The sequence below is a fragment of the Eurosta solidaginis genome, chromosome 1 (genome assembly GCF_040869045.1).
Source record: "Eurosta solidaginis isolate ZX-2024a chromosome 1, ASM4086904v1, whole genome shotgun sequence".
Lineage (NCBI taxonomy): Eukaryota > Metazoa > Arthropoda > Insecta > Diptera > Tephritidae > Eurosta > Eurosta solidaginis.
The window spans coordinates 68,742,301-68,755,957 of NC_090319.1; the positions used below are offsets into that span (position 1 = coordinate 68,742,301).

At 36.1% G+C, this 13,657-nt stretch overlaps 1 protein-coding gene across 8 annotated transcripts in view; it reads right to left on the reverse strand.

Annotated features, from left to right (window-relative positions):
* Nucleotides 1-3,134: 3,134 nt before the first annotated feature.
* GATAe (endoderm-specific GATA factor) overlaps nt 3,135-13,657 on the reverse strand; it is a 96,108-nt gene continuing 85,585 nt past the window's right edge. For 6 of the 8 annotated variants that reach the window (XM_067757971.1, XM_067757958.1, XM_067757965.1 and 3 more), the window contains 4 exons: nt 7,413-8,154; nt 6,778-7,258; nt 3,626-4,046; nt 3,135-3,547 (listed from right to left, as the gene is read on the reverse strand). In XM_067757971.1, the coding sequence (XP_067614072.1) occupies nt 3,451-3,547; nt 3,626-4,046; nt 6,778-7,258; nt 7,413-8,154 (1,741 nt within the window). In that variant the 3' untranslated portion in view covers nt 3,135-3,450. The remainder of the gene's footprint in view (nt 3,548-3,625; nt 4,047-6,777; nt 7,259-7,412; nt 8,155-13,657) is intronic. The other 2 variants (XM_067757961.1, XM_067757963.1) reach the window with 2 other exon arrangements.

Here is a 13,657-nt window from a genome sequence, read left to right on the forward strand (position 1 = left end):
TCTTAATACAGTATATACAGAACATACAAAAAAAATGTTAGTCATCGAGTACGCTTTTTGGGGTACATTGGCCAAATAGATCTAGGATTCGGTATCAGCGCATTGATTCACCAAACAAGATCAAATTCTACAATTGCGTTTCTAAACGTGAGATTAACGTTCAAACTGAGTTTCATTAAATTCAGACATCTTTTGATATAACCGCCCACAAGAGTAGGGGGCGTGGCACGGTACCAATCATCACCATATTGCATATATATTATTTTTATGCTACAACAAGATCACGCGCCGAATTTCAACTAAATTGGAGTACATTTACTATTTTTTTATTGCTCACCCTATGGAGATGGCACTGTGCAACGCTCAAAATTACCAAATTTTTTCAAAAAGCGGGAATAAGCGGGGCCAATCTTTCCACTATTTAAATTAACAAAACACAGGCTTTCTAAAAAAATTTGAATCAATGCGGGGCAAAGAGGGGCGCTAAAACAAAAACCTTTTGGAAAAAAAAATTGGGAACAATTTTGCCCCAATACATCACTTTTAAAAATTGTATTACGAAGGCGTTAAGGACTATATAAATCTTAAGATATATAAATATTATACACACTTACTTGTTTCATAAGAATCCATGGCTTCTTTTTTATAAACTTCACTGAAACCTGTAAAAATATCAATTGAAAATGTATGGGGTATTCCATCCCATTTCGACCAATTTTGAACCCGACCCCTTTAGAATTGGCTGAACGTTTTTCTTCTTTTTCTAGCTTACGAAAGATGTTTTTCAGAAGTCTTTCAAATTTTTTCATCCAACTCAAAAAAAGTTATGAATTTTTAAAAAACACCACACCCGTTTTGTTTTCAAAATGCTATAACTTTTTCAAAAATTGACCGTTTGGGATCTTTTTTTAAAGTTTTTTTTTTTGTAATTTTTCAGTTTTTCGAGATTTTTCGAAATTCGCCCTTTTTTTCTCATAAAAAACTTCAATCAATTCTGCAATCATCCCCTCTAATCCCGGAGTCGGCCGAGAATTTTTTTTTCAAAATATTTAAAACTTATTTTAAGTTGGAAAACGGTGTTTTTTTTTAAATGCTATAACTTTTTCAAAAATTGACCGTTTGGGATATTTTTTTTTCTCTTTAAAATATTGTTTTAAATGTACTTTTCGGAAAAAATACAAAAAAAATTTTAAAGTTTTTTTTTTCAATTAAATAAAAAAAAATTCTCGGCCGACTCCGGAATTAGAGGGGATGATTGCAGAATTGATTGATGTTTTTTATGAGACAAAAAAGGGGGAATTTCGAAAAATCTCGAAAAACTGAAAAATTAAAAAAAAAAAAACTTTAAAAAAAGATCCCAAACGGTCAATTTTTGAAAAAGTAAAGCATTTTGAAAACAAAAACGGTGTGGTGTTTTTTAAAAATTCATAACTTTTTTTGAGTTGGATGAAAAAATTTGAAAAACTTCTGAAAAACGTCTTTCGTAAGCTAGAAAAAGAAGAAAAACTTTCAGCCAATTCTAAAGGGGTCGTGTTCAAAATTGGTCGAAATGGGTTGGAATACCCCGTATATACTCTAAGAACGTGAAAAACTGCCATCTGATACGCACGAATGGTCCAATTTTGAGTGGATGTCCACACTAGGCATTTGAGTATAAATAGTTATTGATTCTAATACGCTAGAGTATTGGCCTAAAAAAAATAATTTTTTTTTTTATTTGCCGCGTTTTGAAAAATTGATTTTTCGCCGCCCAGATTGCTCAAATGCCTCTATGTGCGCCCGTTTAAAAAAAATATCTCCCCATTTCCTCTTACAATAAAACTTGATAAGTGAAATATCATTGATTCAAAACTATTTTTTGCTGAGTTATAGCTTATTATTCAAGTCTACGATCCTTTTAAATTTGTTTTCTTTAACCGATCCCGTCCATTTTTACTAGAACTATTTTCCACTATAAGGAAAATATGTGTACACAATTTCATTACGATATGTTAATTTTTCTTCGAGTTATGGCTCCCGAAACATAGAAAATTGCGTAGTCATAAAAGGGGCGGTGCCACACCCATTTTCAAAAATTTTAGTATTTTCCAATTTAATGTTACTATCCAATTTAGAAAGTAAAATTCTATTAATACAAAGCTCCTTTTCGCTAAGATATAGCTAATTATTTTCACCTAAGCCCCTATTAAAAATCTTTTATATAAAAGTTGGCGTGGTCTTTAACCGATCTCGTCCATTTTTTCTAGGAATATTTCCTGCTATAGGGAAAATTTGTGTACCAAATTTTATTACGATCCGTTAATTTTTCTTCGAGTTATGGCTATGTTTCGGGAAAATTGCTTAGTCATAAAAGGGGCGGTACCACGCCCATTTTTTTTAATTTTAAGTTTTTCCTATTTATTGTTATAAATCCACTTGGGAAATGAAATACCATTTTATAAAGCTCTTTTTTGCAAAGTTATACCTTATTTTATTCATCCACGACCCTTTTAAAAATCTTTTATATAAAAGTGGGCGTGGTCCTTAACCGATTTCGTTAATTTTTCTTCAAAGCATTCCTTATAGTAAAGGCAACCTCTCTGCCGAATTTTGTTATGATAGGTTTAACGATTTTTGATCTATGATTAATAATATTTTTAAAAATTATTTTATCACAAGTGGGCGGTGCCACGCCCATTTTGTCAAGAGTCTGAAGGTCAGTCTAGACGTCAAATTTCAACATTCCATGTGTATTATTTACTAAATAATCAGGTTTTTTGTATTTTCCAAAATGTTATATATATAAAAAGTGGGCGTGGTTATCATCCGATTTCGCTCATTTTCAATACCAATCTATTCTGGGTCCAGAAAAGCTGGTGTATCAAATTTGATTGAAGATATCTCAATATTTACTGAAGTTATCGTGTTAACGGACAGACGGACGGACGGTCATGGCTCAATAAAAGTTTTGTTCGATAATGATGATTTTGATATATAGAAGTTTATATCTATCTCGATTCCTTTATACCTGTACAACCAACCGTTATCCAATCAAAGTTAATATACTCTGTGTGCAAAGCACTCTTCTGAGTATAAAAATGTTATTGATTTTGCAGACAGTTCTAATTAAAAAACATATCTATTTTTTCTTAATATGTTTATCTATGCACTATATATATATATACATTCATAATTGTAAATACACATGTGCATGTTTTACAATGACTCATTTCACAAATTCTCTAGCGCTTATTTAACGAAAACACAAAACTTTGGTAAAACTTAATTAATCAACTAATTGTCTTTTAAAACTAAAGGCAAGCAAATGCAAACACTTTTTTATAAACACTAATTATTACTATTTAATAAGATAATTAACTAAATACCAGCTCAATTTTAAGTTGTGGGCAAGCTAACGCGTTAGGATTAGTAGCTGATGATCAGTGAAGGGTTTCAAAAAGCCAACTCAATTCAATTATTCGAGGAACGTTCTGGTAATCCAGTGCGTGTTATGACACTCGTTGGTATTTCACTATTTGTGTGGCGTGTGGCTTCTAACGGTTGTACACTGAAAAAAAAAAAAACACCAAAAACAGAAATTTTTTGAAAAACAAGAAATATTAGCAATAATTCCATATTTTCTTACGTTTGCGTCATTTGTTGTCGCGTGAGTGGCGATGGGTTTGATAAATGCGGTGATTGACTTTGCGATGGTGGATTGCTATATGGTGAGTGACTATCACCCGTAACATGATTTACAATCGATACGTTGTTACGCGGTCCAGTTGCTGTTAAGGAAGTAGCAGCTCCACTAGCCACCACAACAGTGCCACCTATGCTACCACTAGGTATGGTACCAGCGCCCGCGCTAGCTGCAACACCACCACCACCACCACCAGCGCCATTAATAGACATATCATGTAATTCACCCTGCATTGCTGTTGGACCGCCAATATTTCCGTTACCACCACCTCCATTCATAGGCAAACTCAAAGCGGACACTTGTGTGGGATAAATTGTACCGTTGGGTGTCATTAGCGTCATATTCTGTGGCATACCAGGAAGCGCTATATAAAAGTGAAAAAATTATTGACTTTATATTTTATGTATGTATATAAATAGAAAAGTCGCACAGTTTTCGTTTTTGGACCCGTTAGAGCTTAAAGGTTGGTAGGCTAAATAACATTTGTTTTTTTTTTTTTTTTATAAATTGGGATTGTGATCTGGAAATACTTTATAAGTAACTAGCGGACCCGGCAGATGTTGTTCTGCCCTAAATTTGGTCTTTTTCTGTCTAACTCTGCCCTCCCCCCTCTTCACTTTTCCTTAATCCTTTTATTCACTCCTCCCTTCGTGTTTTTGCTTCATCTATCTTTATCTTCGTCTCTCTATATCTCTCTTAGTCTCCTTCTCCTTCCTCTTTTCTCTTCTCTCAAGTTCTTCTTATTCTTCATCATCCGTTATTGCCGATCCCAGAGCGTGGTGTGTATTTTGTTCCAGTCCCAGTCTCACTCCGAGTCTCAGTCCCAGTCCTAGTCCTAATCCCAGTCCCGGAAGGATCATAAATACTAATATAGGCAAATTTATATATTTCAAATTTCAAGCAAAACGAGTATGCCCTATGTAAATAGGTATGTGCGTATTATTAATTCATGTCTTTATATCGGCTTCGCATGCATATTTATCAGTTTTGCCAGGTCGATGCGACTAAATCGAATATCACAATGAAAATTACTTTAAAGCTTTAAAGCAACAGCTTTTATTTGATATCCATATTACACACACATTCTAGGGGTATCCGGGTCCACGTTTTGGCCTATATCTCGAGACCCTAGTCACCCAGCGATATAAAAATTACTCTGTACTAAAGCACACATCAACAGCTTCAATTTGATACCCATAATGTACAAACACGTCATAGTGTTACCCTTATTCACGTTTTGGCCTATATCTCGAGACCCGAATCACCCAGGGGTACAAAAAATACCCCGTATCAAAGTTCTCATAAACAGCTTCCATTTTATACTCATATTGTACAAACACATCCCAGGTTTACCCAGGTCCACGATTTGATCTCAAGATCCTACCCAAAACGGGTATCCTATGTCCGTCTCCTGGTTCTAAGCTACCTCTTCACCAATTTTCAGCCAAATCGGTTCATACGTACTTCAGCTATAAATTGTGTAACTTTTATACATATATAGATGAGAATCTCGATTTAGTGTTTTAGACTGAAGATATTTTTAAACGATCCGGACTAAGAGCCCGATCAATCTGAAATAATTTAAAGACTACGACTATCACAGCTGCATCATTTAACGATATTTTCATTATACTGTGGCCTGATGGCTTAATAGGCCCATTCGACTATTGCAAGAAAGGCAATCAACGCACCCTCAATAAGAAGCAGTACTTTCGTTCCTATTAGGTCAACTAAAGCAGAACTGATCTTACTGACAAAATTGTACAAGTGTTCAATAAAAATTAGAGAAAGACATTGACACCTGGCAAGAGACGATAAGCGTGGCATTTGCCACTTATATCAGTATGCCCTGGCACTAAGATAATTTTTATGAGTAAATAGTGCGATGCAAACCGGAAAAATGTGTTGCTTCAGAAGAAAATAAGCACCGTCAAGCGAAAGAATTTTAGAAGTTTGCAATGCTCATCCATCTACCCCTCCATAAGTCATCAGTCTGCATATCCGTCCGAAGACTGATCCTAAAATTTTTTTTGCAACAGGGACCTTATGCCCCTTTGAAATGGTGGTCACGTCCGTTGACCTAATGTCACCCCACCATTTATTATTGCATTGTCAGCCGTGTGCAAAGTTTTAATTAAGCACTTTTGACCATTTGGTGGTCATAAGGTCAAGTGGACTTTATGACCTTTGAGCTTATGCCACTCCACCATCAAATTATAGCATTCCCTTTGGTCCTTGGTACGTGTGCAAAGTTTCAATTAAAGTCCTGGCAATTTGGAATAGTCATAAGGTAATTTGATTTTATGCCCTTGAGCTTATGCCCCCCCATCAAATTATAGCATTGTCGTCGGTCCTTGAAAAGTGTGCAAGGTTTTAATTAAACTTATGGTCATTCTAAATAAGCTCAATTGACTTTATGTCCGTTAACCTTATGTCACCGCACCATCAAATTATTGCATTGTCATCGGCTTCTGATACGTGCGCAAATTCCTGGCAATTTGAAGTGGTCATAAGGTCAATTGACTTTATGTTCCTTGGGCTTATGTCACCCAACCATCAAATTATTGCATTGTCATCGATCCTTGATACGTGTGCAATGTTTCGAATTAATCAAACTTCTGGAAGATCCACCCCCTAGATCTATGAGGATTTCGGGGTCGCCAGTGCTTCGAATGTTAATGAAACAGGATTCGCCACGGATAGGTGAGGTTGACAATTGGGTTTGGAGAAGGTATATATTGCGCTGGCAACCCCTTGAAAGAGTTGCGCTACACAACCCCTTGAATCTATTTGGTATTTTAGTCGCCTCTTACGACAGTCATACCTACCGCAGGTATACTCTAGCCACCTAACCCGCTGGGGTAATTCAACACAAGTCTGAAATTACAGAAGTGGTTTGAAACTGATTGAATTTCAATCACTTCAGTGAGTGCCTTTGTGAAATTTTTGGTACTTATGGATAGTGATGAATGGGAATGTGAGTGACTGCGACGCAAAGTCTAATACATAATCTGACCTTAAGAGCCCAAAAACGTACACTGTACTACCAGACAGCTCATATAAAAATAATGAAAGCAGAATGTGTATGCTTTTACATGGTAATGGTTTCATGGTCGTCATACCGCCATTGTTTTTTGGCTTACGCTTGCGCTTCTGAATGCCGTCCTTCTTCATCGATTGTGGGCGATTTGTATTATGTAGCTTGTAATATAAACCGCATGCATTACACACAGGATTGCCCTCGTTGTTACGACGCCACAGTGTTGTTGTATTTGTATTGCAATTAGCGCATGTGACACCGGTGCGTCTATTATTGGCATTGGCGGGTATTTTCGGCTTCGGTTGACGTACTGGCAGACGTACATGCGTTGCACGTAATTGATTACAGCCCGTAGAACAATAAAAATCATTGCCTTTACGTATATAGGGTGCACCACAGTTTTCACATTTAGGCGTATCATAGATTGTTGGACCGAGCGATGTTTCATAAGCGGCGATTGAACCAGCACCAGGCCAATGCGTAGCAGTCATATTACTTGCGCCGTAGTCATCAACTACCTGATGATGATATGTATTCTATAATTTATAGCCGATTTATGCGAAAATCGAAAAAAAGGTAAAGAATTTTGAATTTATACTCCTTTTACGTATAGAATGAGTTGTGCCAATTTTGTCAAACGCAAAATCTTGCCAAGAATTAAACAAAAATGCATTCAGATTTCATACTTACATATCCAGAGAACTCCACACTGGAGGGCGCCCAAATTGATTGTTCCTGCACACCCGACTCAATTAACGATTGAAATTGCCCAGGCTGTCGCATTGTGCCCAAATTCGGGTCTGTTTTACAAATTAGCTGCGTTGGACCGGTAACACTGTATATGCCATTATTAGGTGGTGGCAGCGCATAAGATGAGGGTCCCGTGTAGTATTCGGAATTACCTAGATCAGTAAATGTTTTAGCTTCGTTCGGATGTGTTGTCGCTTCAACTACGGTAGCGTCATAATAAATCGTCTGTCCATTTCCATTATCCTGCAGCACACTGCTATAGCGTCCATCAGGATCGAAACGTAATGGCCCTCCCGGATGACCGCCATGTGAATTTTGATGTTGATGTAATGCTGCCGCGGATACAACAATCGTATCACCATAACCGCTGATATTTGGCGCACAAAGTTGTTGATGATGTTGTTGCAGGTGATGTTGTTGCTGTTGTTGCTGATGATGATGATGCGCCTCGGCGCTAGTTTGATGTTCTTTTTCGATATCCTCAAGTTTGATGGTTGCACCAGTTTCAGTGCAAATAATCTGTTGACCATTTTCAGTGGTTGTGTAGGTGTAGACGGCAGTGCCTGGTGGTGGATGTTCGTCATTACGTGGTGCCATTACCACATAATCGGCGGGAGAGTGATGATGATGATATTCGGACTGAGCTTCCGGTTGATCACTGTCACGGCCATCGTTAACTTCTCTATAATTTTGAATATATAAACAGAAGAAGAAGAAGACAAAACGTTATCGTTATGAGTGGTGAATATTAAAAAAAAGATGGTAGGAGCTCAAAAGTAGATTCGGAAATTTCGGAATATCTAAGAACCAATAAGCATTATCCAGAGAAATTTGTCAAACGAATGAGCATTTCATGGTTAAAAATGTACATAAATCTTGAATGTTCTACACTCCATCATCTAAAGTAAGGTGAGAAGTTATGGACCAGAGGCGCGCAAGGCACGTGCCCAGGCAACGAGTTAGCAAAGTCTCTTCAAAAAGGAAGAGAAATGTAACCGGCCATGCTTGATATAAAGGACACGGCCCGATAAATTGATGGAGCGATAATCGTCGCACAGTGGCGCGTCTGCCGTTAAAGCATGTCAAAAATCAAAAAAATCATGAAAGCGTTCGCTAAATCTAATACATGTTTCTAATAGAGAATTTTCCAGGGATCAAGAATATGCAAATGTTTTTTCACACAAAATTATAGTTTACCAGGTAGAGCCGCTCAAATTTGACCAATTTTCAACATTGACGGTTGTCGTTTTCTTGTATAGCAATTAAAGACAATTTAATTTAGGATTGAACCATGAAAAAAATTTTTGTTTTTTTTGTTAAAAGTTGGCGGATATACCTGTATTTCGAAATACCTATTTTTAGACCCTTTTTAAAATTTTGATGGAAAAAAAAATGTTAAAATATATGCTCCGTCAAATTAAGAGTAGTTATTTGTGAAATATTCAGTTACCTAAATTCATAAAGTCTACCTGCGTCCAGCTGCAACTTCACTTTTAAACAACCTTGGGCATAAATACGCGCCTGAGCAGGTATATATAATTCAGTACGGCCGTAAGGTCATTTTTGTTATTGGAAATTGTTAACAACATACATTTTTTTAGTTACGAATTGTATACCTGAAATTCATTTTAATAATTTGAGTAGGTATATAAAGCTATCCATCATACAATGCACATTATCATTCGTCTTTTGGAGACTAAGGAACTAAGTATTATGTTTACTTAAATAAAGTGAGTAGTACTTTTAAATATAGTTCACAGATTAATATTTAGTCAGATACACTCGAAGCCAATTCTAATATGTATCTAGAAAACTCGAAACTATTTGCGGTATTTAAATCTACAAAGTGAAGACGGGGCTTCGTTGAGGCTATTATGAGAGAATTAGCGAGTGAAACAAGCATTAAAGAAAAGGAAGGCCTGGAAGAAAAAATTGGTTTACAATACATTATGATAGAAAGAAAATGGAAGGACGTCTATCGTAACAATTCAAATGTTCTAAGTAAGCATGAAAAGTTGCTAGCTGACAAAACTTTTTTGGATGAAGAAACGCTTAGCACGTCAACCAATCCAACTAGAGGGAGACCAACAAAACCCATAGAAGAGTGTTATACACTCAGAGAAAAAATCGTTCTAAAACGAACGAAACAAGTTCAAAATTAAGAACATTCGTTGACAAAAGGCTGTTAAGTACGTTTTTCCTTAACTTGTGACCGATGGGCTTGTTTTAAGAACAGTTTTTCCAAGCACACCGTTCGTATTTTATGACCACTTTGGTATTGATGTGTGAACCTTCTGTGCTCATTTCAAGCACTACTTGGGCTTGATTTAGGATTTTTCGTTCTCACGCTTCGAGAACGATTTGGGGCCGATTTAACATTTTTCGGTCTCAATTCAAGAACGGTTCGTGCTTGATCTTTGGTGGGCAGGGAAAGTATTTTTTTCAATATATTTATTTATTTTTTATTAATAATAACTTTTTTATAATAAATAAAAAATATTTATAACAAAAAATGTTTATTAAAGTTCAAAAGCATAATAAGCATTTTTTCATACATTTCCCTTATTGATAAATTATTCTTATTTAAAGATGTAATCTGCATATATACTTAAAACATTTCATAACAAGTTTGAGAATTACCTGTGGATATGTGAATGGAACTGAACGAAAAATAAGAGTTAAAAAAATAGAACAAAAAAAAATTGTTTTAAAAAATTCAGAGTTTGGCGGTGATCGAACTCGCACAACACGATCGCAAGCGCAACATCATAGCAGCTGGGCCACTACAACTGCTTGATAGCTAGTGCCAAATGGTATATTTAACATTGTAGTGCACACGAATTGTACCGTTTTTTTTTCTTGGGCTTGATTTATGAACATCGTTCTCATTAATAGAACATTTGTTCATATTTTAAGAGCAGCCGTTCTCTTTTCAAGAAAATGGTGTCAGTTCAAGAACAAGGTTGTTGTTTTAAGAACAGGTCATTCGTTTTTCAAGAACAAAAAAGTAAGAACATGAAAAGCTTGAGTTGAGTCCGGTGGTGCTGGATTTTAGAACGGCGTTTTTCTCTGAGTGTACCTACACAAGGAAAAGGTAGCTGTCTGATACCACAAAAGCTATGGTCATGACTCATCTTTCAGAAGCACTGGCTATTAAATATATAAAAGACGAAGAAAACGTGAAGTCTCATATAACAGAAGCAGTTGCGGTAGCAAGTCCAGTGCGACAGACGAGGATCAAAAACAGCATTCCCACACCACCAAATGCGCTACCTAGGAAATACACTCCCGAAAAAGCTTTGGCGCTGTTTATAGATATCGGTTTAACGAAGAAAAAATATATCATATTGCGTAAGTCATTACTGGAACGTAATGCCGATATTTTACCTGGATACAAAAAAGTTACTGAAGCCAAGAAAGAAGCAGCTCCTCTAAATCCCAAAATAACCAAAGTATCAGCTGAAATTGAGCTACAAAACCTAATGGATCATACGTCTACACGACTCCTGCAAAGTTTTACTGAAGAAAAGTTGAAATCACTGCCAAAGGAGCTAGCATTGATAACTAAGTGGGGCTGTGATGGATCATCAGGACAAAGCGCATATAAACAACGAATAAATGTAGACGATGAAACAATTACAGATAGTAATATGTTTATGGCTTCTATTGTTCTATTACGACTAAAAGAATATTGGAAAAATCGACGTCCGTCAGCAACTATATTGCGCCGCCCGATATTATTTAAATACGAGAAGGAGTCTTCGGAACTCATAAAAGCTACAGTGAGTGATATAAAAAATCAAATTGCCAAATTAGAACCAACAATAATTGAAATTGAAGAGGGGAATGTCATTATAATAAAGCATGATTTTCTTCTAACAATGGTCGATAGAAAAGTTTTGAACTTAATAACAAATACGACATCTACAATGATCCAGTTTGTAAGAAGAGCCAAAGGACTTAGAAAATCGTGATGATTCAATAACTGACGAATTGAATTATGAGTATGGAATATCTCCTTTGCATGCTAGGATAAGATGTATGGAATTTGTTTTGAAGCTGGCTTATACACTACCACAACAAGGAGAAGTTTTCGACGTCAATACAACATGTAAGGAGAAACAAAACAGGTGAAAAAAAAAAAAAATAATTCAGGATGCGTTTTATAAGGAGATTGGCCTTAGAGTTGACTGTCCAAAATATGGATACGGAATTACAAATGATGGTAACTCCTCAAGAAGGTTTTTTGAAAACGATGAAGTGACTGCTCGCATAACAGGAGTTGATAAATATATTGTAAACAGATTGGGAGTAATTTTAAATATTTTAAACTGCCATGAACCAGTTAATGGATAGAAATTTGCATCTAAAACTACAGAGTTGCTGCATCAAAAGTATCCTGAAAAGAAACTTACACCAACGGTACATAAAATTTTAGCACATGGAAAAGATTTAATAGATTACCAGTGCTTACCATTAGGAGAATTATCTGAAGAAGCTCAAGAATCTAAGAACAAGGACTACAAAAGATATCGACATATGAACACCTGCAAAGTATCACGAGTTAGACAAAACGAAATTTATTTTAAAGCTTAGGCATTTCGCTTTCAAACGATTATTAAATTTTTATAGAAATCAATACGTCTATCGAGTTTGGTACAAATTGGTAAAGCGGTTATTAAGATCAAACTTTTTAGCATAAATGGGCAGTGCCACTCGCTTTTTCCAAAATTCGTTGGCTGTTTAATCTTTAGCTCAAACAAAATTTCATTGAACCACTTTCAATAACTTTTAGTTATTAATAAAATACATATTTGGCTTGTAAATTAAAAAAAAAAAAAAACATGTACAATTTTACGATGAATTTTGAAGCCACTTGTTATTGTGGCACCAAAAACGGACATTTGAGTTTTATAAGAGAATTGCCATTTAAAAGAAACAATACGTCTATCGATTTTGGTAGTTATTGATTACGTGATTACTTAGATAAAACTTTTTATCATAAGTGGGCAGTGCCACGCTCTCTTATCAAAATCATTAGTTTATCTTATTTAATGCTTAAATACGTGATTATAAGACAAATCTCATTTCATTTTTTTTATTTTTTACTAAAAACATTTGGTTTTTGCATTTTTCTGAAAATTTTCGAATTTAACGAATTTTTGTGAAGCACCCTGTATCTATGAATGTATTTTAAAATATCTTCATTGGTTCAAAAGTTATGATTTTTGCAAAGAAAAAACTCAAAAGGCACCACTGTGCGTCGTAGCCGACTTTAACTCCAGAGCCGTTTAGTGGCGACGACTAACCAAGGCGGAAGACGAGTACTGGGCATGGCGGCTAGACTGGAATTAACAGTCAACGCTCACCTTCAGGAGCACATGCCGGGAAGAAACTGTACCAGATATCACTACGGCATCTGAAATCATCTCTTTCGCCATATGAGAGTGGAAAGTGCTTGAAGACTTTACAGCCATTAAAACTGGAATTTGCATTCCACAAAAAAATAAAATTGTGCTTTCATTGCCTTTGCGAAATTTTTGGAGACCGTTTAATTATAAGTACCCGCAGATGGAACGTAGCGCTAATTGATGCCATCGACACTCTGGAGAACATGTAAAAGCTACTATACAGCTTAAAATCACCGTTTACTGATGGATAGAAGATATAGCAGAGATATGGCGTAACTGCCTACACTTAAGGCGGGTATTAACATGGCAAGATGCTTGGGACAAGCTATATTCGAAGAATTTGAAGAGGGAGGAGCTGCGAGCAGATGTATACTTGTACTCTTGGTGTAGGTAGAGATAATGGCTGCGACTCACGCCGCCCATGTAGCTAATGAAAAGCCATTTTGTTGCCATAAAACTTGTCGGCACATACTAAAAGCTACATGGGATATGTACCACCAGCAGCCTGGGAAAGTTTGGAGTCCCACTTTCCGATACTCTACCCAGATTTGCTAATTTCGAAGGATCATATACTTCTGAAGGATCCTAGATTTCCAAAGAATCCTAGACCTGCTCTAGCTAGGGCCGCTCATTTACACAGAAACTGTTCAGCAATCTCTTTTCTAATTACGTCTTTACAACTTTTGCAGATATCATTATGCGGAATAACCGCCTATACTGCATGCGTGCCTGAAGCCCAATGACCGGTGAACTATAATTTGATGAGTGTCGGCC